Source organism: Nicotiana sylvestris, chromosome 12 (assembly GCF_000393655.2).
Source record: "Nicotiana sylvestris chromosome 12, ASM39365v2, whole genome shotgun sequence".
In the NCBI taxonomy this organism is placed as follows: Eukaryota; Viridiplantae; Streptophyta; class Magnoliopsida; order Solanales; family Solanaceae; genus Nicotiana; species Nicotiana sylvestris.
In genome coordinates this window covers 117,571,746-117,596,047 of record NC_091068.1, presented here as the reverse complement: position 1 = coordinate 117,596,047, position 24,302 = coordinate 117,571,746, and the positions used below count along the sequence as shown (strand labels likewise).

Sequence of the window (24,302 nt, the reverse complement as noted above, 5' to 3'; positions counted from 1 at the left end):
GACAGGTATAGGAGAATTGAATTGGGCTTGTGGTATTTAAGATTAAGAAGGCCCAAAATCTGAATTTTCCACTTCCTTTCCCTTTTCTAATTATTTCAAAATTCTTTTTCTTTTTCTTTTTCTCAAAATTAAAATAAAACCTAAACTAAATCCTAAATCAAATTAATCCTACCACATTGAACTAATTGACTCCAACTAATAATTACCACAATTAATTAAAAACCAAATTAAAGGAAAAACTACCAAAATTCAAAATTAAAATTAAAAAGTGCAAAATAAACTATTTGACTTTTCCATTTCTTAAAACAACTAATTTGCTAATTAATCTGAAAAATGTAAAATTAAATCCTAAATGCAAATGCAACATATTTTTTTTTTGTATTTTTCATTAATTAAACAAAATTAACATGCGCAGACAAGTGCAAGAAATTAACGAAAAAAATGCTACAAAAATCTACGAAATTACAAATAATGAAAAAAAATTGTTTTGTTTTGAATTTGTGGGAGTAATTCATATAGGGAAAAAATCACGTGCTCACACCTGCAACACATACCAGATGAAAAATCTGAAACTTCTTAAGTCCAATTCACCCCGTAGTCTATCCAAAACTCATCCGAGCCCTCGGGGCTCCAAACCAAACATACACGCAAGTCTAAAAATATCATACGGAGTTGCTCATGCGATCAAATCATCAAAATAACATCAACAACTACTAATTTAACTTCAAATTCATGAAATTACCCAAGAACATTGAAATTTCCATTTTCTCAACTATAGGTCCGATTTATACCAAACCAATTCCGATTCTTACCAAATTTCATAGATTCAACTTATTATTATTTTAAATCTGTACTGGGCTCCGGAACCAAAATACGGGCCCGATACCATCAAGAACATGCATCATTTCATTTCAAAAAATCTTTATATTTTCCAGCAAATAATTTTCTTTAAAAATTATTTTCTCTGGTTTAGGACCTCGAAATTCGATTCCGGGCATACGCCCAAGTCCCATATTTTACTACGGACCCTACGGGACCGACCGATCATGGGTCCGGGTCTGTTTACCAAGAAAGTTGACCAAAGTCAACTTTAACTAATTTTAAAGGCCAAATTCATTATTGTTTTCTAAAATTTCACATAAAAGATTTCCGGAAACGCGTCTGGAATGCGCACGCAAATTGAGGTGAGACAAAAGGAGGTTTTAAGGCCTCAGAACACAGTTTTGACTTCTAAAACAAGAGATGACCTTTAGGGTCATCACAATTTACTTGACACGTGTCAATACACTAAAAACTTAAAATAAAAAAGGTATTTTTTACATCCTCCCCCCAAAATGCTTGTCAGTACCTTCCCGTAACAGCTTGTTTGGATGGTTGTTACCTATTGTATCGTATCGTATTGTTACTTTAAATACAATGTTTGTTTTGATTGTTGCTTAAATTTTATTGTATCATATCGTTAAATTCGTCGTTACGTAACGATGAAATGTGTCATTTTATGTAACGACCGATTTGGTGTGGTCACGTCATTTTCTTGGGTTTTTCTCTCAATCTCACCCTTCATTAGTATTAAATAATTTTATTTTATCATTTACCCTACCTTTTTAGGTACTGTATCATAATTTTTCTTTATAATATTGCAAGTTTATTCATCATATTATTGGTGCATGATACCATGAAACGACGATAAAATGACACAATCCATCCAAATATTGTATTCATCAAACGATACAGTACAATACAATACGATACGATACGTAACAACCATCCAAACAAGCTGTAAACCTCTGCCCCAAACCCAATTAGCGCTTCCTCACTTTCTCTCTTGCCTGTCATTCCCATATTCTTCAATTAACAAAATGAAATCAAATTATGAAGGAGAAGAAGAATTCCATGGTTATTTTCACTTCTAATTTATTTCATCGGAGAAAAGAAAATTCCCATCAATATATAAAAAGCTTCTGATTTCATGAATATTCGACCATCTCCTAAAATCTATAACCGAAGAAGACCCATAAAGATTTCGAATCGGAGCTCCGACCACTTTGTCCTTCCTTAACAGCTGGTTTCTTTGAAAAACAAAATTTCAAATTTCTACTAGACCATATTTTTTTTATTGAAGCTTCCTAAGCTTTTTTTTAACCGATATGGTGGAGATTGTGGCAATCAAAGTGGTGGTGGGTGTGATTTAATCGCTGAATATATAGAGCGTAACTTTTGTTTTGGTTGAAGAAAATTTTTGATGGATTTGGTGGAGATGGAGGCGGTGAAGTGGTGGAGGACGGACATGTTATTAAGGAAGAAGAGAAGAACAAGAAAACAAAAATGATGAGGAATAGTGAAACAAAATAGAATGAAAAGTAAAACAAATTACTTTTAATAAAAAACTAGTATTAGTACTCGCGCGATGCACAGTCACAAATCATATCGGATTGTGATTTGAATTGTTTGAATTATGTATAAATAACTTTAAAATATAAACCTTCCAGATTAAATTTATAGATAATAATTAGATATTAATTAAGAAGCAAGACATAAAACCATTTCGCAAATCTCATATTGGATAACCTATTTTCTTTTTCTATATTTCTATAATCCAATAGGTTAATTTTAGTACTTGAATTTCATTTTGTTATCAATATTAAAAATTACTAACTATGTCATGTGGTGATTTGTCTCGTTTAAACATATTAAATTATATTATTTTAATAAAATTCTCAATATTAATATTTTTTTTGTCTAAAGCTTAAATAAGTCTTATTCTTTTAAATTTTACACAATTTTTTTTGTTCTTTGCTTATAATTATTAAATTATTTATTATTTAATATTATTATACTTTCATGCGAGTTTTTTGGCTTACTAATTGGCTTAATATTTTGCTTATTATCTTTTTAATAATTATCGATAAATATTATTTTTTTTATTCTTGAAATTTAATATATTTTATGCTTTTATCCTCCTACTCGAAACTATTTTACTATTTAAATCTATAAATAATATTTGGAATATTATTCAATTATTTAATTTATTTTATTTTAAATTAATTTAATATATTCTCACATTATATCTATTTTTTCATTATATAGTTTCTTCCCTACTAAGAAATTTTTAATTAATATTTTACCTGTAATAAAAATAATATCATATTTGACTTTAATTTGTAACTTTGATTAGTATAAAATATTAATATATAAGTTCCTTGATTATTATATTCCAAATCTATTAAGTTTTTTATATTTATTTTTTGTATTACATGCAATAAAAAATCTCTTTTAGTTTCAAGATACAAAATTTGACTTTTAATTTTAGTTAATAAAATTACTTATATTAGATATTTATTTTATATTTTTTAAATTTTAATTCTTATCTAGTAAGACTTTAATTTTTGGTGGTCATATCCATGGTTTGAGCATTCTCGTCATAAATTTAAGAACTTTCTAATATTAAGCAAAATAGTCTTTTCTTTTCATTTCTAATATTTAATTTTTAATTATTTTTTTACTTTTGCTATTATGTTATCAAATATATAGTATTATTAAAGTTTCATATGGCGTTTAATTAATTTGCCACTTTATTTAGTATTATTATCCATTACTATCCTTTAATATAATACAGATAAATTTAGAAATTTTTTAATCTTAAAATAAATATCTATTTATTTTAAAAATATTGCTTGAATTCTTAAGTTTTTTAAATTTATCAATAGTATTTTTAAATATTTTATTTCACTTTATTTTATTTTCTAAACTAATTCTTAGCATAAATATTCTCACGCTATTTTTAATATTTTTAAGTTCTTATTTTATCTGTTAGACATAAGTTGTGTGGTATTATCCACAATATCATCTTTCTTATCATAATAGATAAATAACAACTTTCTCATCTCAAATTTAAATAAGTTTTATCATTTTTGTTTATGATGAAAGTTTTGATTAATTTCTCTTTATTTATTCCTTATTTTTGCTATTCTATTATTCAATACATAATATTATTACATTGTTATGTGTGACGACCCAAAGGGGTCATCACCTATTTTTTTACCATTTTGTACTTCCAAGGCCTTGAAAATCCTCATTTTTAGTCGCCTCAATTTGCGTGCGCAGTCCGGGCGTGTAGCCGGAAAGCTTAAATATGAAATTCTGTGAAAAATGCTAAAATTTAATATTAAAATGAGTAAATTTGACTCCGGTCAACATTTTGGATAAACGGATCCGGACCCGTGATTTGACGGTCTCGGAGGGTCCGTAGGAAAATATGGGACTTGGGCGTATGCCCGGAATCGAATTCTGAGGTCCCAAGCCCGAGAAATGAATTTTTGAGTAAAATTATTTTTCTGAAATTTATAAAGAAAATTGAAATGAAAATTGGTTAGAACGTGTTGGTATCGGGCCCGTATTTTGGTTCCGGCACCCGGTACAGGTCTTATATATGGTTTAAGATATTTCTGTGAAGTTTGGGTTAAATTGGACGTCGTTTGACGTGTTTCGGACTTAAAACTCTAAATTTGAAAGTTTATGAAGTTTGAAGAAAAACTAGTGATTTTGAGGCTTGATTCGTTGTTTTTGATGTTATTTTGGCGATTTAATCTCACGGTTAAGTTTGTAGGATGTTGTTGAGTTAGTGCATGTGATTGGTTAGGAGCCCTGAGGGCTCGGGAGTGTTTCGGAGGTGTTTCAGAGTGGTTTCGGACTTGGAAAGATTGCAGGTTTTTGGCTTCAGCAGTTGCAGGCCATTTCTTCTTCGCGTTCGCGACGCATCATCCGCGTTCGCGAAGCTCTGAATTTTCCTTTCATCGCGTTCGCATTCCTGCCTCGCGTTCACGTAGAGTCATTTGACTCTGAGGACTCAGCTTCCTTTTTCCTCTTCGTGTTCGCATATACACCCTCGTGAATGCGTAGTTTTGCAGATCCCTTTCATCGCGTTCGCGTGAAGGTCCACGCGTTCGCGTAGACCAATTCCTGGACCCCCAGCCTTTTATCTTCGCGTTCGCACTCTTCATATCGCGAACGCGATGGTCTGCCAAGTTTACCCTTCGCGAACGCGACTTTCCTTCCGTGAACGCGAAGGGCAATTTTGCCCAATTATAATTTTTAATTCCAGAGCAGTGTAGTTGCGAGATTTTCATAAAAACACACGAACTCTTTCTTCTCCAAGGTCCTTAGGCGTCCATTGAAGCTCTCTTTCATCAACACTTCTTGGGTTAGTAAATTTCAACTCGTTTTCTTCATTTTCCATCAATATCTATTGAATTCCTACGCCTAAAACATGTAATTTAGGGTAGAAATTGGGGGAATTGGGTAGAGTTAGGGCTTTTTACTTTTTCTTGATTTAGACCTCGTTTGGGGTCGAATTTGAAAATAAATTATATATTCGGGCTCGTGGGTGAATGGGGGATATGAATTTGGTCCGAACCTCGTGTTTTGACCAAACGGGCCCGGGGTCGATTTTTGGGTTTTTGGGAAGAAAGCTTGGAAATCTATAATTAGGCATTGGGTTTGATTTGTTTAGCATATATTGATATTATGAAGTCATTATTGTATAGACTTGATTGAGTTGGAGCCGAATTCGAGAGGGAAGGCAGTTGTTGTGGATTGATTTGGCCGTGGAAGTTGAGGTAAGTGTTTGGTCTGACCTTAGCTTGAGGGAATAGGAGTTGAGTCTTATTTGCTACTTGCTAATTGTCGAGTACGATGTATAGGCATGGTGACGAGTATCTATACATTGGTGTCTAGCATGATTGTGAGTCCTTATATTGCAAATATCCTGGTTTTGTTATAACTTCCATACTTAATTGATAATTTCTATATGTGGTAAAGAGTATGTGAAAGGAAATTGTGATCTTTGAACTTCGTGGAGCGTTGGCTCGAGTTGAAATACAAATTGTGAAGGTATATGAGATAATTAAATCTTTGGAGCATTGGCTCAAGTGATAATGTGAACTATGAGATGAAAGTGAAAGAAAGAGAAAGAGTTATTGGTTTATTCCCCTGCCAGGACGTTTCGTTGTTTTGTTGATTTTCTCCCTTGCTGGGATATGGAAACTCATTGATATTGTTCCCTTGCCGGGATTTAACTGTTTAATTGCATTCCCTTGCCGGGATTTCTATCATTATTTGTTTACTTCCTTGCCCTTAATTGTGATTGTTGTTTGGGTAAGAAAGAGTGATAAATCACGAAGGGTGATGTCGTGCATTGTTTGATATTGTGAGGAAAGACTGTAAATCACGAAGGGTGATGTCGTGCACTGCTTGATATTGTGAGAAAAGAGTGTAAAGCACGAAGGGTGATGTCGTGTCGTACGATGTACCATTCCGTACTGATATTCATTGATTATACTGTGAGGAAAGAGAGTAAAAGCACGAAGGGTGATGTCGTGTATATGATTATTGATACGATTGATTTGGTGAGGACGAGAGTAAAGCACGAAGGGTGATGCCGTGCAAGTTTGTGATTTCTGGTTCTTATTGATATTCTGGCCTTGTTGTTTCTTTCTTTATCTGAGATTACTTATTTGAAACTGTTATCTCCCCACAGCATGTTCCCCTTCCTTTATTAATTGGTTACTTCCTGTATTTATTTTCCGTTGTATATATATATATATATATATATATATATATATATATATATTCGAACTGCACAGGTTTACTTAGTTGTTTGGTTCTAGCCTCGTCACTACTTCGTCGAGGTTAGGCTGGGCACTTACCAGCACATGGGGTAGGTTGTGCTGATACTACACTCTGTGCAATTTTGCACAGATCCAGGTTTTGGATAGTAGCAGCAGTAGCGTGGGAGCAGGCCTTCAGTCCAGCGAGACACCGAGGTAGCCTTGCAGGCGTCCGCAGGCCCGGCGTCTCCCCTATCTTTTACCTTAGACTGTTATCTCATTGTATTCGAGACAAACAGATATATTTCTTTCAGACAGCGTATTTAGTATTCTTAAATGTCCGTGAGTATTGTGACACCAGTCTTGGGTAGAGGCTTATGTTGAATTCTTCCGCATTTTTATTCAGCTTTTCGTTAATTTAAGACTTCCGCTTAGTTGCTTTTATTTTAATGCTGATAATTATTAAAAAGGATTATGTTGTTAATGATAAAGTAAGTAATGTTTGGCTTGCCTAGCTCCCAATAGTAGGCACCGTCACGACTCCCGGGGATGGAAAATCCAGGTCGTGACAAGTTGGTATCAGAGCTCTAGGTTACATAGGTCTCACAACTCACGGACAAACTTAGTAGAGTCTGAGGGATCGGTACGGAGACGTCTGTATTTATCCCCCAAAGGCTATGGAGTTAGGAAAACTTCACATTTGTTCTTTCTTGTCGTGCGGTTTTGTTTCTCAAATACTGATTCAATTTCTACTCTGTTCTTTCGCAGATGGCGAGAACACTCGTTTCCTCATCTACCGTTCAGCAGCCCGAGCCCCCAGCAACAGCTCCCATCAGGGGCAGAGGGCGAGGCCGTGCTAGAGGCCGAGGTAAGGGCAGAGCTCAGCCCCGAGCAGCAGCACCAGTGGCGGAGCCTCAGGTTGATTTTGAGGAGGAGGTTCCAGCCCCAGCAGTTTCGGTGGGCCCAGCTTAGGTCCTAGAGGGGTTCATTGCCACCCCAGTTCTTCAGGATGCTCTGGTCCGATTGGTAGGCCTCATGGAGAGTGTCACCAGAGCGGGTTTGCTTCTAGTAGCACCAGCCACTTCTCAGGCTGAAGGAGGGACTCAAACTCCTGCTACACGCACTTCAGAGCAGGTAGCTCCCCAGGTTCAGGTTCCAGTGGTTCAGCCAGCTGTGGCAGTTCAGCCGGGTATAGTGGTTGTCACACCTCCTTTTTACCCGCGCCCGCAGGGTGTAAAGTATAAGGGAGTTTTTCCAAATAAAGGACAATCGAAACGGGATTTCTTATGAAAGATTCAGAGTCGCCACTTGGGAGATTTATGGCGTCCCAAGTCACCGGTTGAATCCCAAATCGAGGAAAAGAATGACTCTGTTTAACAGTCCGCGAACTAGAAATCCGAGTAAGGAATTCTGTTAACCCGGGAGAAGGTGTTAGGCATTCCCGAGTTTCGTGGTTCTAGCACGGTCGCTCAACTGTTATATTCGGCTTAATTATCTGGTTTTTATACATGTTTTAACCTATGTGCATTATAACTTTTAAACGCTTTTATTATTATTTTTAAAGAGAATTGCAACGTCGTTAAAATACATCTCGAACCACGTCACATAAATGCACCCGCGGTCTTTGACATATTTCAACTTCGTTGGGATTTGAATTTGGGTCACATAAATGTGCACCCGAGTTTTAGGAAGGTAAAATTATTAAAATACGTGCTTAAAGCTTTTCGCGTTTGCAACTTTGCGAGGGCCAAGGAGTTTGCTAAACGACACGCCTCGATTTCTAAAGAGTCGAAGTTAATTATCCGAGGGTCATGCATTTGAGATTTTATTTGACATGGCACACCTCAATTTTATTAGAGGAAAAACACTCAACTAGGTGAACTATGGATATTCATATTTAAAACTAGTTTAAGATTAAGTATCACAACCATGCCATGGGAACCATACCCGTAGTTGTAGTAAATTAATTACGTGCCTAAAGCAAACTACGACATTTATGAACCGTATCCATTACCGGAATACTTGTTTTTCTAAATATATAAATAAAACCCCCATAGCTTTGGCAGTATATCAAGTGACAGACACAAATGCAACTCAAATCAATATGTAATTTATATGCCAACACGAAGTATCCTGTCATGTTTTAATATCATAACTTTGCTGGAAAAGACAATATCAAACCTTTGTAGTAAGTGATCACAGATATTATCAAACATTTTTCATTCTCATAACAAGTGATAGTATAGAATATCATACACAGTAACACAGCCCGAATCAACCCAAGGATCAACTATCGTAAACATCAATACTACATCTTGGAATGATTAAAACTTTAAAGCCAAATTACCTAGCTTCTTTACTTATAACTTGCCTCCCAGCCAAGCACAAAGTGTCCCAAGCTTAAAGAACACAAATGCGACTATAACATATATACATGTTCCTTTTTTAAAAGAAATCAATGTGTATATACATAGTATCCAAGTTCACCAGTCAGTGCCTTATGTGCACAAATTAAAATCTAATTAACATAATTGGCAATTACTTTCTATATAGAGAGACAGATAAGGCAAGCTAATTTACGTTTAGCAACAAAACAGTAGCCCAAACTGCTACGAAAAGTGTAGTATACATATTAAACCAAATTGACAAAAAAAAAGATTAGAAGATGAACAAAAATTCAAACCTTAACTATTCACAGAATCGACCTTCCTATAAAGTTAACTACTAAAGATAACAAAATTATTTTGAGAAAACTAGCCAAGATCAGAAAACTACTATCATTCATGGATTAAAAGGGAACAAACATTTTCTTGCTGAAACTTTAAACCAACAAAAACCAACAAAAGATGACAAACTAGTTTATGCCAAAAATGAACAGAAAAATAAAAATGTTCAACCAATTAGTACGTATGAGCCAAACATTTATACAAATACCCCTTATAAATAATTCAAACTTATATATTAATCGAGAATAAAGTAATGGAAGGACCTTATCTTGGTCTCTCACGAAATCGAACAAAGAAAAGCTAAGGCAAATACAGCTTGCATTCCATAAGATTTCTACTTGAATTACACAATCACATTCACATTGTTGCTCGTAGATAGAGGAATACCTGGAATTGGAAAAGAAAAAGGAGAGGAAGATCAGCAATAAAAGCAGCAACACACAGCAACAAACAGCCCAGATTCAGTGATTAAAACCAAGGAATTCAATTCAAAATCAATGGAGCAGTAAACCTTTTAAAAGCTCAGATTAAAAACCTTCTCTAACCCAAGATAAACACATTTCAGGTTCCCAGGATGGTTCAGAATTGTTTTCAGAATGAAGAAGCCAAGAAAAATGCAATCGGAATAACAGTAATTGTTTTTCTTTTTTGCCCTTTATATTTCAGAAATCTGATTTCTCATACTCTCGTTATCAAAAATGTGTCTTTCGGCTTTAGATTGCTTAAGACTTCCTCCCTGTTGCTCTCAGTATCCTTCGACTCTTTTTTTTTTTTATATATATATCTATGTGTCTTATAAGCTTTCAAATCTCTTTTCTCCTGATTTTAAGCCTTAGTGGACAATTAACTATACTATCTTTAACCCTTAAAATCGGCAAGTGTTGTCTTCACTACTAGTTGTCTTTCCTTTTTTACAATCCCACTAACTTAGTGTTTATTAACTAATATTATTGTGTCCCAAGCATTTTTAACGGAAGTATAGTCCAAACAATCGATCAACACAGTTTCAATTCAAGTTCTTATAAGAATTCAATTTTTACTTTTGTTAAACCAACCCAATAAGACTTAATTGAAAATCATATGCTTATGAGACACAAATTCTAATAGTAGAAGCAAACACAAACAGTAATATGATAGACATACTTACTAAGTGAAAAAGTAAATTCAAGTAAGAATCGAATACAAACACGATTAGAAGAAACCAGGATTAAACCACTGACCGGATTAGAAATCACGCGCGGCAACGGAAACCCGAACGACGACCTCAACGAACTCAAATTCGACCACAACGAACCTTAAACCGGCAACCAAAATCAACAATCTTCTGAACCTCAAGCGAATACCATGATTTTTAATACCAAAGCCGAAATCAAAAATGAAGGAATAGAAGCTCTATTATATATATTTTCTGTAATTTCAAGTAAACTAAAATCTGAATTTGCAAACTACAAAATATCTTTCATTTTTTCATCCCCGTTTTCCGTTTGCTGCTGTTCTTGCACGCCATTGCTGCTAGTACCGGCGAGCTTTGGTTGGAGACGGGAGCAACGGCTCTTGAGAGGCGGGAGTGGGGGGACTGCTCGTTGAAGCTCAGGGGTCGTTTGGGGTAGGTTTTGTCGCGGCTGGAGGGTGAGGGACGGGCTAGTTCCGGCGAGTTTACAAACGGGCAGCGGCTGGTTTTCGAGGCTGAGCAACGGTGGTTTTAAGGTGGTCCGGAGGCTGGTCGTTGGTGTTGTCTAGGTGGGGTAGGCGTTGTTATGGCTGCTAGAGAGGGGACGGCGGCGGCTGGGGGCTGTGGAGAAGGTGGTCGTTTTGAGAAGAAGCAGCAGCAGCTGCTCCTTGTGTATTGCAACTAGGGATTGGAGATTGGAAAGGGGGTCCTTTGGTTGTGGGTTTGGTGGACCAGGTGTGGGAACGGTGTTGGGCTGGGTAGGGGCTGATTTGGATTGGGTTTGGGGTGGGTTTTTTGCTTTGGGGCTTGGGATTTTGACCAAACTGGCCCAAACCAAATTTTCCTCTTCTTATTTTCTTTTATTTTCAATTTTCTTTCTAATTAAAATAAATACAAACCTAAATTTAACCTTGACCAAATTATCCTAAAAATATTAATTGACTCCAAGTAGTCATTATCACAAATAACTAAATATCGAATTAAAAGAAAATCACACAATTTAACTTAAACATTAAAAATGCAAAATACCTATTTTTTTAAATTTTCATATATTTATTAATTAATTCCAAAATGTCAAAGTAAATCCTAAAATTAACTACAATATATTTTTTGTATTTTTCATTAATTTTACAAATAAACATGCACAAAGAAATGCAAACAATAACAGAAAATATCATGAAATTTTACAAAATTGCATACAAAAATAAAAATTATTTTATTTTGAATTCTTTGGGAGTAATTCGTACAGGGCAAAAATCATGTGCTCACAGCGGCTTAGGTCGGAGATGAAGCGGCTATGTCCGCCGATGCTTTGTGGAGACTGGACAGGTTCACCAAGCTCTTTACTACTACATTTAGCGGTGCTTCTTCTGAGGATCCCCAGGATTTCTTATATAGTTGCCACGAGGTTCTTCGGAACATGGGGATCGTTGAGACCAATGGAGTTGATTTTGCTACCTTTTGGCTGTCTGGATCCGCCAAGACTTGGTGGAGGGATTATTGCTTAGCTAGACTAGCCAGTTCGCCTTCTTTGACATGGGAGAAATTTTCAGTGTTGTTTCTAGAGAAGTTTCTCCCCCTGACTTAGTGAGAGGCCTTTCGGATTCAGTTTGAGCGCCTTCAGCAGGGTTCCATGATGGTCACTCAGTATGAGACCAGGTTCATTAATCTAGCTCGCCATGCTCTTGTTATACTCCCCACCGATAGAGAGAGAGTGCGGAGGTTAATTAATGGTTTGATCCAGCCGATTCGTCTCCAGATGGCTAGGGAGACTAGGAGTGAGATCATCTTTCAGGAGGCGGCCAACATGGCCCGCAGAGTTGAGATGGTTCCATCACAGAGAGGTGGTCACGGGTCGGATAAGAGGCCCCGTCATTCAGGCAGATTCAGTGGTACCTCGTCTGGAGGCAGAGATTCTTATGGTAGAGGTCATCCTCCTAGGCCCTTTCAGTCGGATCTCCAGGTCTCTCATGGTACTTCAGGTGGTCATGGTTCTCAGCCGCATTATTCTGATCAGCAGCCCTACAGTGCACCACCAGCACCTATCAATGCACCACCACTTCAGAGTTTCCGAGGTAGTCATTCAGGTCGATAGGGTCATTCTCAGTTTCCTCAGCAGCCAAGGTCTTGCTACACTTATGGTGATCCGAGTCACATTGCTAGATTTTTCCCTCGAGCACTAGGTAATTCGCAGCATCAGGGTTCTCGTGCCATGGTACAGGCACCAGGTATTCCACAGCCCACCCATCTAGCTAGAGATGGGGGTAGAGGTACTAGAGGTGGAGGTAGAGGTCATAGAGGTGGCGCTCAGGCTGCCAGAGGTGGAGGCCAGCCAGCAGTCGGTCGTCCTAGAGAGGCAGTTCAGGGTGGTGGGGCCCAGCCCCGATGTTATACTCTTCCAGCCAGGCCAGAGGCTGAGTCTTCAGATGTAGTCATTACAGGTACCATTCTGGTTTGTGATAGAGATGCTTCAGTGCTATTTGATCCAGGGTCTACGTATTCGTATGTGTCATCTTATTTTCCACCGTACCTGGTCATGCCTAGTGATTCATTGAGTATTCTTGTTTATGTGTCTACACCGATGGGTGATTCTATTGTAGTCGATCGAGTTTATCGTTCCTGTATTGTGGTGATTGGGGGTCTTGAGACCCGTGTTGATTTGTTGTTGTTAGACATGGTCGACTTCGATGTTATATTGGGGATGGACTGGTTATCCCCGTATCATGCTATCTTGGACTGCCATGCCAAGACCGTGACCTTAGCCTTACCAGATTTTCCCCGTTTAGAGTGAAGAGGGACTCCAGGTCACTCTACCTACAGTGTTATTTCGTACGTGAAGGCTCGGCGTATGGTCGAGAAGAGGTGTTTGGCTTATTTGGCTTTCGTGCACGATTCTAGTATTGAGGTTCCCTCTATTGATTCGGTACTCGTGGTTCATGAGTTTCTTGAGGTCTTTCCTTCAGACCTACTGGGGATGTCACCCGACAGGGACATTGATTTCTGCATTGATCTGGCTCCGAGCACCTAGCCCATTTCTATCCCGTCGTATCGCATGGCCCCGCCAGAGTTGAAACAGTTGAAGGAGCAATTGCAAGAATTGCTTGGGAAGGGTTTCATTAGACCCAGCGTTTCACCTTGGGGTGCACCGGTGTTGTTTGTCAAGAAAAAGGATGGTTCGATGAGGATGTGCATTGATTACCGGCAATTGAATAAGGTTACAATCAAGAATAAGTATCTATTGTCGAGGATTGACGACTTATTTGATCAGCTTCAGGGTGCCAAGGTATTTTCAAAGATAGACTTGAGATCTGGTTACCATCAGTTGAGGATTAGGAAATCTGATGTCCCTAAGACAGCTTTCCGCACTCGGTACGGGCATTACAAGTTTTTGGTCATGTCGTTTGGGTTGACAAATGCCCCATCAGCTTTTATGGACTTGATGAACCGAGTGTTCAAGCCTTATTTAGACTCGTTCGTGATAGTTTTCATTGATGATATATTGATATACTCCCGCAGCCAGGAGGAGCACGAGCAGCATCTCAGAGTGGTTCTTCAGACTCTGAAGGATAGTCAGCTATATGCAAAATTTTCAAAGTGTGAGTTTTGGTTGAGTTCAGTTGCATTCCTGGGTCATGTCGTATCAGCAGAGGGTATTCAGGTTGACCCAAAGAAGATTGAGGCAGTCAAGAACTGGCCTAGACCAGCATCAACTACAGAGATTCGAAGTTTCTTGGGGTTGGAAGGCTACTATCGTCGGTTCGTGGAGGGGTTCTCATCTATTGCAGCCCCGATGACCAAGTTGACCCAAAAGGGTGCCCAGTTCAGATGGTCGGATGAGTGTGAGGCGATATTTCAGAGGCTCAAGACAGCTCTGACTATGGCACCGGTATTGGTTTTGCCCACAGGTTCAGGGCCTTATACAGTCTATTGTGATGCTTCCTGTATTGGGCTTGGCGCAGTGTTGATGCAGGATGGCAAGGTCATTGCCTATGCTTCGAGGCAGTTGAAGATTCATGAGAAGAACTATCCAGTACATGATTTGGAGTTGGCAGCCATTGTTCATGCATTGAAGATTTGGAGGCACTATCTGTACGGCGTGACGTGTGAGATGTACACTGATCACAAGAGTCTTCAATACTTGTTCAAGCAAAAGAAGTTGAATTTGAGGCAGAGAAGGTGGTTGGAATTGTTGAAAGATTATGATGTCACCATTTTATATCACCGGGGGAAGGCCAATGTGGTGGCCGATGCTTTGAGTAGGAAGTCAGCTAGTATGGGCAGTCTTGCTTTTATTCCGGTCATTCAAAGGCCGCTTGCTTTGGATGTTCAAGCTTTGGCCAGTCGATTTGTGAGGTTGGATATTTTTGAGCCTAGTCGGGTGTTAGCTTGCATGGTCGCTCGTTCTTCATTATTGGAGCGTATCCGTGATCGGCAGTTTGATGATCCCAATTTATGTGTTCTTAGAAACACGGTGCAGCGTGGAGGTGCAAAGCAGGTTACCTTAGATGATGATGTAGTTTTGAGATTGCAGGGACGAGTTTGTGTGTCCAATGTTGATGGGATTCGAGAGTTGATCTTAGCGGAGGCCCATAGTTCCCGGTATTCGATTCATCCGGGTGCCGCGAAGATGTATCAGGATTTGTGGCAGCATTATTGGTGGCGTAGAATGAAGAAGGATATTGTGGTATATTGTGACGACCCGAAGGGTCATCACCGTAGTTCTTCCTTGTTCCGCGCTTTCGAGGCCTTGAAAACCTCACTTTTAGTTGCCTCGATTGGCGTGCGCAGTTCGGGTGCGTAGCCGGAAAGTTTTTATGTTAGAATATGTGAATTATGTGAAACATTTGATGAACTTTGGTATTAATATCCATAATGTTGACATCGGTCAAAATTTTGGGTAAACGGACCCGGACCTGTGATTCAACGGTCCCGGAGGGTCCGTAGAAAAATATAGGACTTGGGCGTGTGCCCGGAATCAAATTCTGAGGTCCCAAGCCCGAGAAAGGAATTTTTGAAAGAAATTGTTTTTCTGAAATTTGATATGAAAATTTGAAATGAAAAAGGGGTTAGAAAATATAGGTATCGGGCTCGTATTTTGGTTCCGACGCCCGGTACAAGTCTTAAATATGTTTTAAGCACTATCTGTAAAGTTTGGCTAAAAACGGACGTCATATGACGTGTTTCGGACTAAAAATGGAGAATTTGAGTTATGAAAGTTGAAGAAAGAAAATCATGTGTTTGAGGCTTGATCCTATGTATATGATGTTATTTTGGCGATTTGATCGCATGAGTAAGTCCGTAAGATGTTTTTAAGGTTGTGTGCATGTTTGGTTTGGAGCCCGAGGGCTCGGGTGAGTTTTGAATGGGGCCCGGGAGGTCTTGGACTTAAGAAAATGCAGGTTCAGGTGTTGCAGACACCAGCGCGGCCGCGGTCATTTCCGCGCGGTCCGCGCTGGAGTCGCGCGGTCGCGATGCCTTTCTGTGTGGTTCGCGTGGCTGAGTCTGAGGGCTAGGGTTTCAGGTCAACCAGCGCTGCCGCGCACCAAAATAGTGCGGTCCGCGCTGGAAGGGTTCAGAGAAGCCCCAATTTTTCTCCCACTCGGCGCGGCCGCAACACATTTTTGTGCGGTCCGCGCCAGGTCCTCAGAAAGGTATACAAGTTCGGAAAATCTCAGTCATTTTTCACTTTTCAAAAACCCAAAACCTAAGAGGCGATTTTCCAAACAACTTTTTTTCTCCAAAACGATTGGTAAGTGATTTCTAACTTAATTTCTTTATTCCTTAACATCTTTTAACATAATTTCAACTTCAAATCAAAGATTTTCATGGGGAAAATTGGGTGTTTTGGGTAGAACCTAGGTTTTCTACAAATTGAGAAGTTGGACCTCAATTTGGGGTCCGATTTAAAAACAAATCATATATTGGGATTCATGGGGGAATGGGTAACCGGGTTTTGGTCCGAACCTCGAGTTTCGACCACGTGGGTCCGGGGGTATTTTTGACCTTTTTGGGAAAAACCTTGAAAAATCTATTTTCATGCATTGGGGATGATTCATTTAGTAATTATTAATGTGATTAAGTAACTTATGACTAGATTCGAGCGGATTGGTGGTGGAATCAAGAGGTAAAGCTATACTAGAAGCGTGAGTTGAGTTTGGAGCATTCGAGGTAAGTGTTTGTTCTAACTTTGGCTTGAGGGAATAGGATTAGGATGATATTTGCTACTTGCTAATGTGGAGTACGGTGTATAGGCATGGTGACGGTTATCTATGCACCGGAGTCTAGCATGACCGTGAGTCTTGATTGCTTTTAATTCGAATAATGTGACGGTTGTGCTGATGCTACACTCTGTACATTTTTGGTGCACAGATCAGGGAGCAGCTTACGGACCGCAGCAGTAGGACTTCTTGGATCTATCTTCAGTCCAGGGACTCTCGAGGTAGCCTAGCTGGCGTTCGCAGGCCGAAGTCCCTTTCCATGTTTTTTTTTTTGTTTATTTTGTATCAGACAAACATGATGTATTTTCCCTTCAGACATTGATTGCAGTATTCTGTAGTAGTCCGTGAGCTAGTGACACCAGACTCTGGGTAGCATTTTGGTTCAAACTTCCGCACTTTTGGTTTTCAGTTGCTTTAGATTTAAAGTCTTCCGCTTAGATTTTGTCTCATTTATTATATTGTTTGAAAGAAAGCAGGAAAGGTGTTTCAAATATTTGGCTTGCCTAGCTCCGATAGTAGGCGCCATCACGACACCCGATGGTGGGAAATCCGGGTCGTGACAAGTTGGTATCAGAACACTAGGTTACTTAGGTCTCACAACTCACGGACAAGCTCAGTAGAGTCTGAGGGATAGGTACGGAGACGTCTGTATTTATCCCGCAGAGGCTACTGAGTTAGGAAAACTTCACCTTGTTCATTCTTGTCGTGCAATTCTGTTTCTCAAGTACTGATTGTCTTTCCACTCTTTTCTTTTGTAGATGGCGAGGACACGTTATTCCTCTTCTACCGCGCAAAAGCCTGAGCCCCCAGCAGTAGCTCCTATTAGGGGCAGAGGGCGAGGCCGTGCTAGAGGCCGAGGCCGGGGCAGAGCTCAGCCCCGAGTAGCATTTCCAGCGACGGAGCCTTAGGTCGATTTTGAGGAGGAGGTTCCGGCCCCAGCAGTTCCAGTGAGCCCAGCTCAGGTCCCAGAGGGTTTCATAGCCACTCCAGCGCTTCAGGATGCTTTGGTCCGACTGGTAGGCTTTTTGGAGGGCATTTCTAGAGCGGGTTTGCTTCCCGTAGCTCCAGCCACATCTCAGGCTGGGGAGGAGTTCAGACTCCCGATACTCGTACTCCAGAGCCAGTAGCTCCTCAGGCTCAGGTTCCAGCAGTTCAGCCAGCCGTGGCAGTTCAGCCAGCTGTGGCAGCCCAGCCAGGTATTACGGCTCAGTCCAGCGATGGTGCGACTATGTCCGCGGATGCTTTGTGGAGGCTTGATCGTTTCACCAAGCTCTTCATAACCACATATAGTGGCACCCCCTCAGAGGATGCTCAGGATTTCATATTCAGCTGTCATGAGGTTCTACGGACTATGGGCATTGTAGAGACCAATGGGGTCTACTTCGCCACTTTTCGCCTAGCAGGATCTGCCAAGACTTGGTGGAGGGATTTCTATTTAGCCAGGCCAGCAGGGTCGCCATCATTGACCTGGGATCAGTTTTTAGAGTTATTTCTGGGGAAGTTTCTTCCAGTTACTCAGCGAGATGCTCTTCGCAGGCAGTTTGAGCGTCTCCAGCAAGGTCCTATGACGGTCACCCAGTATGAGACCCGGTTCATTGATCTTGCTCGTCATGCCATTGTGATACTCCCCACCGATAGAGAGAGGGTGCGAAGGTTTATTGATGGGTTGGCCCAGCCGATCCGTGTTCAGATGGCCATGAGTGCCGGTAGTGAGATTTCATTTCAGAAGGCGGCAGATGGTGCCCGCCGGATAGAGATAGCACTTGCTTAGGGAGGTGGTCATGGGTCTGATAAGAGGCCCCGTCATTCTGGTAGATTCAGTGGTATCTCGTCTGGAGGTAGGAATTCTTATGGTAGAGGCCATCCTTCGAGGCCCTTTCAGTCAGCTCTCCAGGCTTTTCATGGTACACCAGGTGGTCGTGGTTCTCAGCCGCAGTATTTTGACCAGCAGCTCTTCAGTTCACCATTAGCACCTATCAGTGCACCACCACTTCGTTTTTCTCAGCAGCCGAGGGCTTGTTATACTTGCAGCGATGTGAGTCACATTGCCAGATATTGCCCTGGAGCTTCCAGCAGCTCGCAGCAGCAGGGTTCTCGCCCGATGATCCAGGCACCAGTTGCCCCACCGCCTGCCCAGCCGGCTAGAGGTGGGGGTAGAGGACATAGAGGTGGACATAGAGGTCTTTGAGGTGGAGCTCAGACCGCTAGAGGTAGGGGTCAGCCAGCAGCAGATTGTCCCAGGGATATGATTCATGGAGGTGGGTCCCAGCCCCGTTGTTATGCTTTGCCAGCCAGGCCAGAGGCTGAGTCATCAGATACTGTGATTACAGGTACCATTCTGGTCGGTGATAGGGATGCTTCTATGCTACTTGATCCCGGATCTACATATTCATATGTGTCGTCCTATTTTGCACCCTATTCGGTTATGCCTAGTGACTCGTTGAGTATTCCTGTTTATGTGTCAACACCGGTGGTTGATTCTATTATGGTCGACCAAGTTCATCGTTCTTGTATCGTAGTGTTTGGGGGTCTTGAGACCCGTGTTGATTTGTTGCTTTTGGACATTGTCGACTTCGATGTTATATTGGGGATGGATTGGTTATCCCCGTACCATGCTATCTTGGATTGCCATGCCAAGCCCGTAACCTTAGCCTTACCGGATTTACCCCGTTTAGAGTGGAGGGGGACTTCTGGTCATTGTACCTGCAGTGTTATCTCGTATGTGAAAGCTTGGCGTATGGTCGAGAAGGGATGTTTGGCCTACGTGGCGTATGTTCGCGATTCTAGCACGGAGGCCCCTTCTATTGATTCTGTGCCCGTTGTTCGGGAGTTTCCTGAGGTTTTCCCTTCAGACTTGCCGGGTATGCCGCCCGACAAGGATATCGACTTTTGTATTAATTTGTCCCCGGGCACTCAGCCCATTTCTATCCCACCATATCGTATGGCCCCGCTGGAGTTGAAAGAGTTAAAGGAACAGCTGCAGGATTTGCTTGAGAAAGGTTTCATTAGACCCAGTGTTTCGCCTTGGGGTGCGCCGATGTTGTTTGTTAAGAAAAAGGATGGTTCGATGAAAATGTGCATCGATTACTGGCAATTGAACAAGGTTACAATTAAGAATAAGTATCCACTGTCGAGGATCGACGATTTATTCGACCAGCTTCAGGGTGTGAGGGTGTTTTCAAAGATAGATTTGAGATCTGGCTACCACCAGCTGAGGATTAGGGCGTCTGATGTCCCTAAGACAGTATTTCGCACTCGGTATGGGCACTATGAGTTTTTTGGTCATGTCATTTGGATTGACTAATGCCCCAGCAGCGTTCATGGAGTTGATGAACTGAGTGTTCAGACCTTATTTGGACTTTTTCGTGATAGTCTTCATTGACGATATTCTTATATACTCCCGCAGTTAGGAGGAGCATGAGAAGCACCTCAGAGTGGTCCTTCAAACCCTAAAGGATAGTCAGTGGTATGCTAAGTTCTCAAAGTGCGAGTTTTGGTTGAGTTCGGTCGCATTCCTAGGTCATGTCGTATCAGCAGCAGGTATTCAGGTAGACCCGAAGAAGATAGAGGCAGTCAAGAACTGGCCTCGACCAGCTTTAGCTACGGATATTCGGAGTTTCCTGGGGTTAGCAGGTTACTACCGTCGGTTCGTGGAGGGGTTTTCATCCATTGTAGCCCCTATGACCAGATTGACCCGGAAGGGTGCCCAGTTCAGGTGGTCGGACGAGTGTGAGGTGAGCTTCCAGAAGCTCAAGACGGCTCTGACTACGGCACCGGTATTGGTTCTGCCCACAGGTTCAGGGCCATATACGGTCTATTGTGATGCGTCTCGTATTGAGCTTGGTGCAGTGTTGATGCAGGAAGGCAAGGTCATTGCTTATGCTTCTTGGCAGTTGAAGATCCACGAGAAGAATTATCCGGTTCATGATCTCGAGTTGGCAGCCATTATTCATGCCCTGAAGATCTGGAGGCATTACTTATATGGCATGACGTGTGAGGTTTACACTGATCACAAGAGTCTTCAGTATCTGTTCAAGCAGAAAGAGTTGAATTTGAGGCAGAGGAGGTGGTTAGAGTTGCTAAAGGATTATGATATTACTATCTTATACCACCCGGGGAAGGCCAATGTGGTGGCCGATGTATTGAGCAGGAAGTCCGCCAGCATGGGTAGTCTTGCTTATATTCCAGTCAGCCAGAGATTGCTTTCTTTGGATGTTCAGGCCTTGGCCAATCGTCTTGTAAGGTTGGATATTTCTGAGCCTAGCAGAGTGTTAGCTTGCACTGTTGCTCATTCCTCACTATTAGAGCGTATCCGCGAGTGGCAGTTTGAGGATCCCCATTTGTGTGTCTTGAGAGACACGGTGCAGCGTGGAGGTGCCAAGAAAGTAACCTTAGATGATGATGGTGTATTGAGATTGCAGGGGCGAGTTTGTGTGCCCAATGTTGATGGGATTCGAGAGTTGATCTTAGAGGAGGCCCACAGTTCTCGGTATTCTATTTACCCGGGCGCCGCGAAGATGTATCAGGATCTGAGGCAGCACTATTGGTGGTGTAAGATGAAGAAAGACATCGTTGCGCACGTGGCTCGATGTTTGAATTATCAGCAGGTTAAGTACGAGCATCAAAGATCCGGTGGTCTATTTCAGAGGATTGCACTTCCCGAGTGGAAGTGGGAGAGGATTACGATGGATTTTGTTACTGGACTCCCGATGACTCGGAAAAAGTTTGATACAGTTTGGGTCATTGTTGATAGGCTGACCAAGTCAGCGCATTTTGTTCCTGTTGCAGCCACCTATTCGTCCGAAAGGTTAGCCGAGATTTATATCAGGGAGATTGTTCGCCTTCATGGGGTGCCACTATCTATCATTTCGGATCGGGGTACGCAGTTTACCTTCGCATTTCTGGAGAGCGGTTCAGCGAGAGTTGGGCACCCAGGTTGAGTTGAGTACAGCATTTCATCCCCAGACGGACGGTCAGTCCGAGAGGACTATTCAGATTCTTGAGGACATGCTCCGAGCCTGTGTCATTGATTTTGGAGGCTCGTGGGACCAGTTTTTGCCTTTAGCAGAGTTCGCCTACAACAACAGCTACCAGTCCAGCATTCAGATGGCTCCGTATGAGGCGTTGTATGGTAGGCGATGTCGGTCTCCAGTTGGATGGTTTAAGCCGAGAGAGGCTCGATTATTGGGTACGGATCTGGTTCAGGAGGCCTTGGACAAGGTCAGGATTATTCAGGATAGACTTCGTACAGCTCAATCCAGACAGAAAAGTTATGCAGACCGCAAGGTCAGAGATGTTGCTTTCATGGTCGGTGAGCGGGTATTGCTCCGTGTATCGCCTATGAAGGGCGTGATGAGATTTGGGAAGAAGGGCAAGCTCAGCCCTAGGTTCATCGGTCCATTTGAGATTCTTGATCGTGTGGGAGAGGTGGCTTATAGACTTGCCTTGCCACCTAGCTTGTCAGCTGTGCATCCCGTGTTTCATGTATCTATGCTCCGGAAGTATCGCGGAGATCCATCGCACGTGTTGGATTTCAGCACTGTCCAATTGGACAAGGATCTGTCATATGAGGAGGAGCCGGTGGCTATTCTAGACCGGCAGGTTCGACAGTTGAGGTCGAAGAGTTTTCCTTCGGTGCGTGTTCAGTGGAGAGGTCAGCCTCCTGAGGCATCGACTTGGGAGTCCGAGTCCGATATGTGGAGCCGTTATCCTCATTTATTTCCCGACTCAGGTACTTCTTTCTTTTGTCCGTTCGAGGACGAACGGTTGTTTTAGAGGTGGAGAATGTGACGACCCGAAGGGTCATCACCGTAGTTCTTCCTTGTTCCGCGCTTTCGAGGCCTTGAAAACCTCGCTTTTAGTTGCCTCGATTGGCGTGCGCAGTTCGGGCGCGTAGACGAAAAGTTTTTATGTTAGAATATTTGAATTATGTGAAACATTTGATGAACTTTGGTATTAATATCCATAATATTGACTTTGGTCAACATTTTGGGTAAACAGACCCGGACCTGTGATTCGACGGTCCCGGAGGGTCCGTAGAAAAATATGGGACTTGGGTGTGTGCCCAGAATCAAATTCTGAGGTCCCAAGCCCGAGAAAGGAATTTTTAAAAGAATTTGATATGAAAATTTGAAATGAAAAAGGGGTTAGAAAATATAGGTATCGGGCTCGTATTTTGGTTCCGACGCCCGGTACAAGTCTTAAATATGTGTTAAGCACTATCTGTAAAGTTTGGCTAAAAACGGACGTCATATGACGTGTTTCGGACTAAAAATGGAGAATTTGAGTTATGAAAGTTGAAGAAAGAAAATCATGTGTTTGAGGCTTGATCCTATGTATATGATGTTATTTTGGCGATTTGATCGCACGAGTAAGTCCGTAAGATGTTTTTAAGGTTGTGTGCATGTTTGGTTTGGAGCCCCGAGGGCTCGGGTGAGTTTTGAATGGGGCCCGGGAGGTCTTGGACTTAAGAAAATGCAGGTTCAGGTGTTGCAGACACCAGTGCGGCCGCGGTCATTTCCGCGCGGTCCGCGCTGGAGCCGCGCGGCCGCGATGCCTTTCTGTGCGGTCCGCGTGGCTGAGTCTGAGGGCTAGGGTTTCAGGTCAACCAGCGCCGCCGCGCACCAAAACAGTGCGGTCCGCGCTGGAAGGTTCAGAGAAGTTTAATTTTTCTCCCACTCGGTGCGGCCGCAACACATTTTTGTGCAGTCTGCGCCAGGTCCTCAGAAAGGTATACAAGTTCGGAAAATCTCAGTCATTTTTCACTTTTCAAATACCCAAAACCTAAAAGGCGATTTTCCAAACAACTCTTTTTCTCCAAAACGATTGGTAAGTGATTTCTAACTTAATTTCTTTATTCCTTAACATCTTTTAACATAATTTCAACTTCAAATCAAAGATTTTCATGGGGAAAATTGGGTGTTTTGGGTAGAACCTAGGTTTTCTACAAATTGAGAAGTTGGACCTCAATTTGGGGTCCGATTTAAAAACAAATCATATATTGGGATTCATGGGGGAATGGGTAACCGGGTTTTGGTCCGAACCTCGAGTTTCGACCACGTGGGTCCGGGGGTATTTTTGACCTTTTTGGGAAAAACCTTGAAAAATCTATTTTCATGCATTGGGGATGATTCATTTAGTAATTATTAATGTGATTAAGTAACTTATGACTAGATTCGAGCGGATTGGTGGTGGAATCAAGAGGTAAAGCTATACTAGAAGCGTGAGTTGAGTTTGGAGCATTCGAGGTAAGTGTTTGTTCTAACTTTGGCTTGAGGGAATAGGATTAGGATGATATTTGCTACTTGCTAATGTGGAGTACGATGTATAGGCATGGTGATGGTTATCTATGCACCGGAGTCTAGCATGACCGTGAGTCTTGATTGCTTTTAATTCAAATAATGTGACACAAGCTCCTTGTTTATTTGATAAGTTTCATATAATGTGAACGGTTGAGGAAGAATGATTTAAAAGGAGAATGTGTTGTGAATACTCCATTGCCGAGATGTGTAGACTGATATATATATTCTCCCTTGTCGGGATATTTTGGGCTATTAGTTGTACCCTTGCCGGGTTAAAGGTA

The 24,302-nt window shown here is 41.4% G+C and overlaps 1 protein-coding gene across 1 annotated transcript; it reads left to right on the top strand.

Annotated features, from left to right (window-relative positions):
* Positions 1-14,379: 14,379 nt before the first annotated feature.
* Positions 14,380-18,908, top strand: LOC138883599 (uncharacterized). The gene is made up of 2 exons (XM_070164293.1): positions 14,380-15,101; positions 18,794-18,908. The coding sequence occupies exons 1-2, from the start codon at positions 14,380-14,382 to the stop codon at positions 18,906-18,908; spliced, it is 837 nt and encodes a 278-aa protein (XP_070020394.1).
* The last annotated feature ends 5,394 nt before the right edge of the window (positions 18,909-24,302 follow it).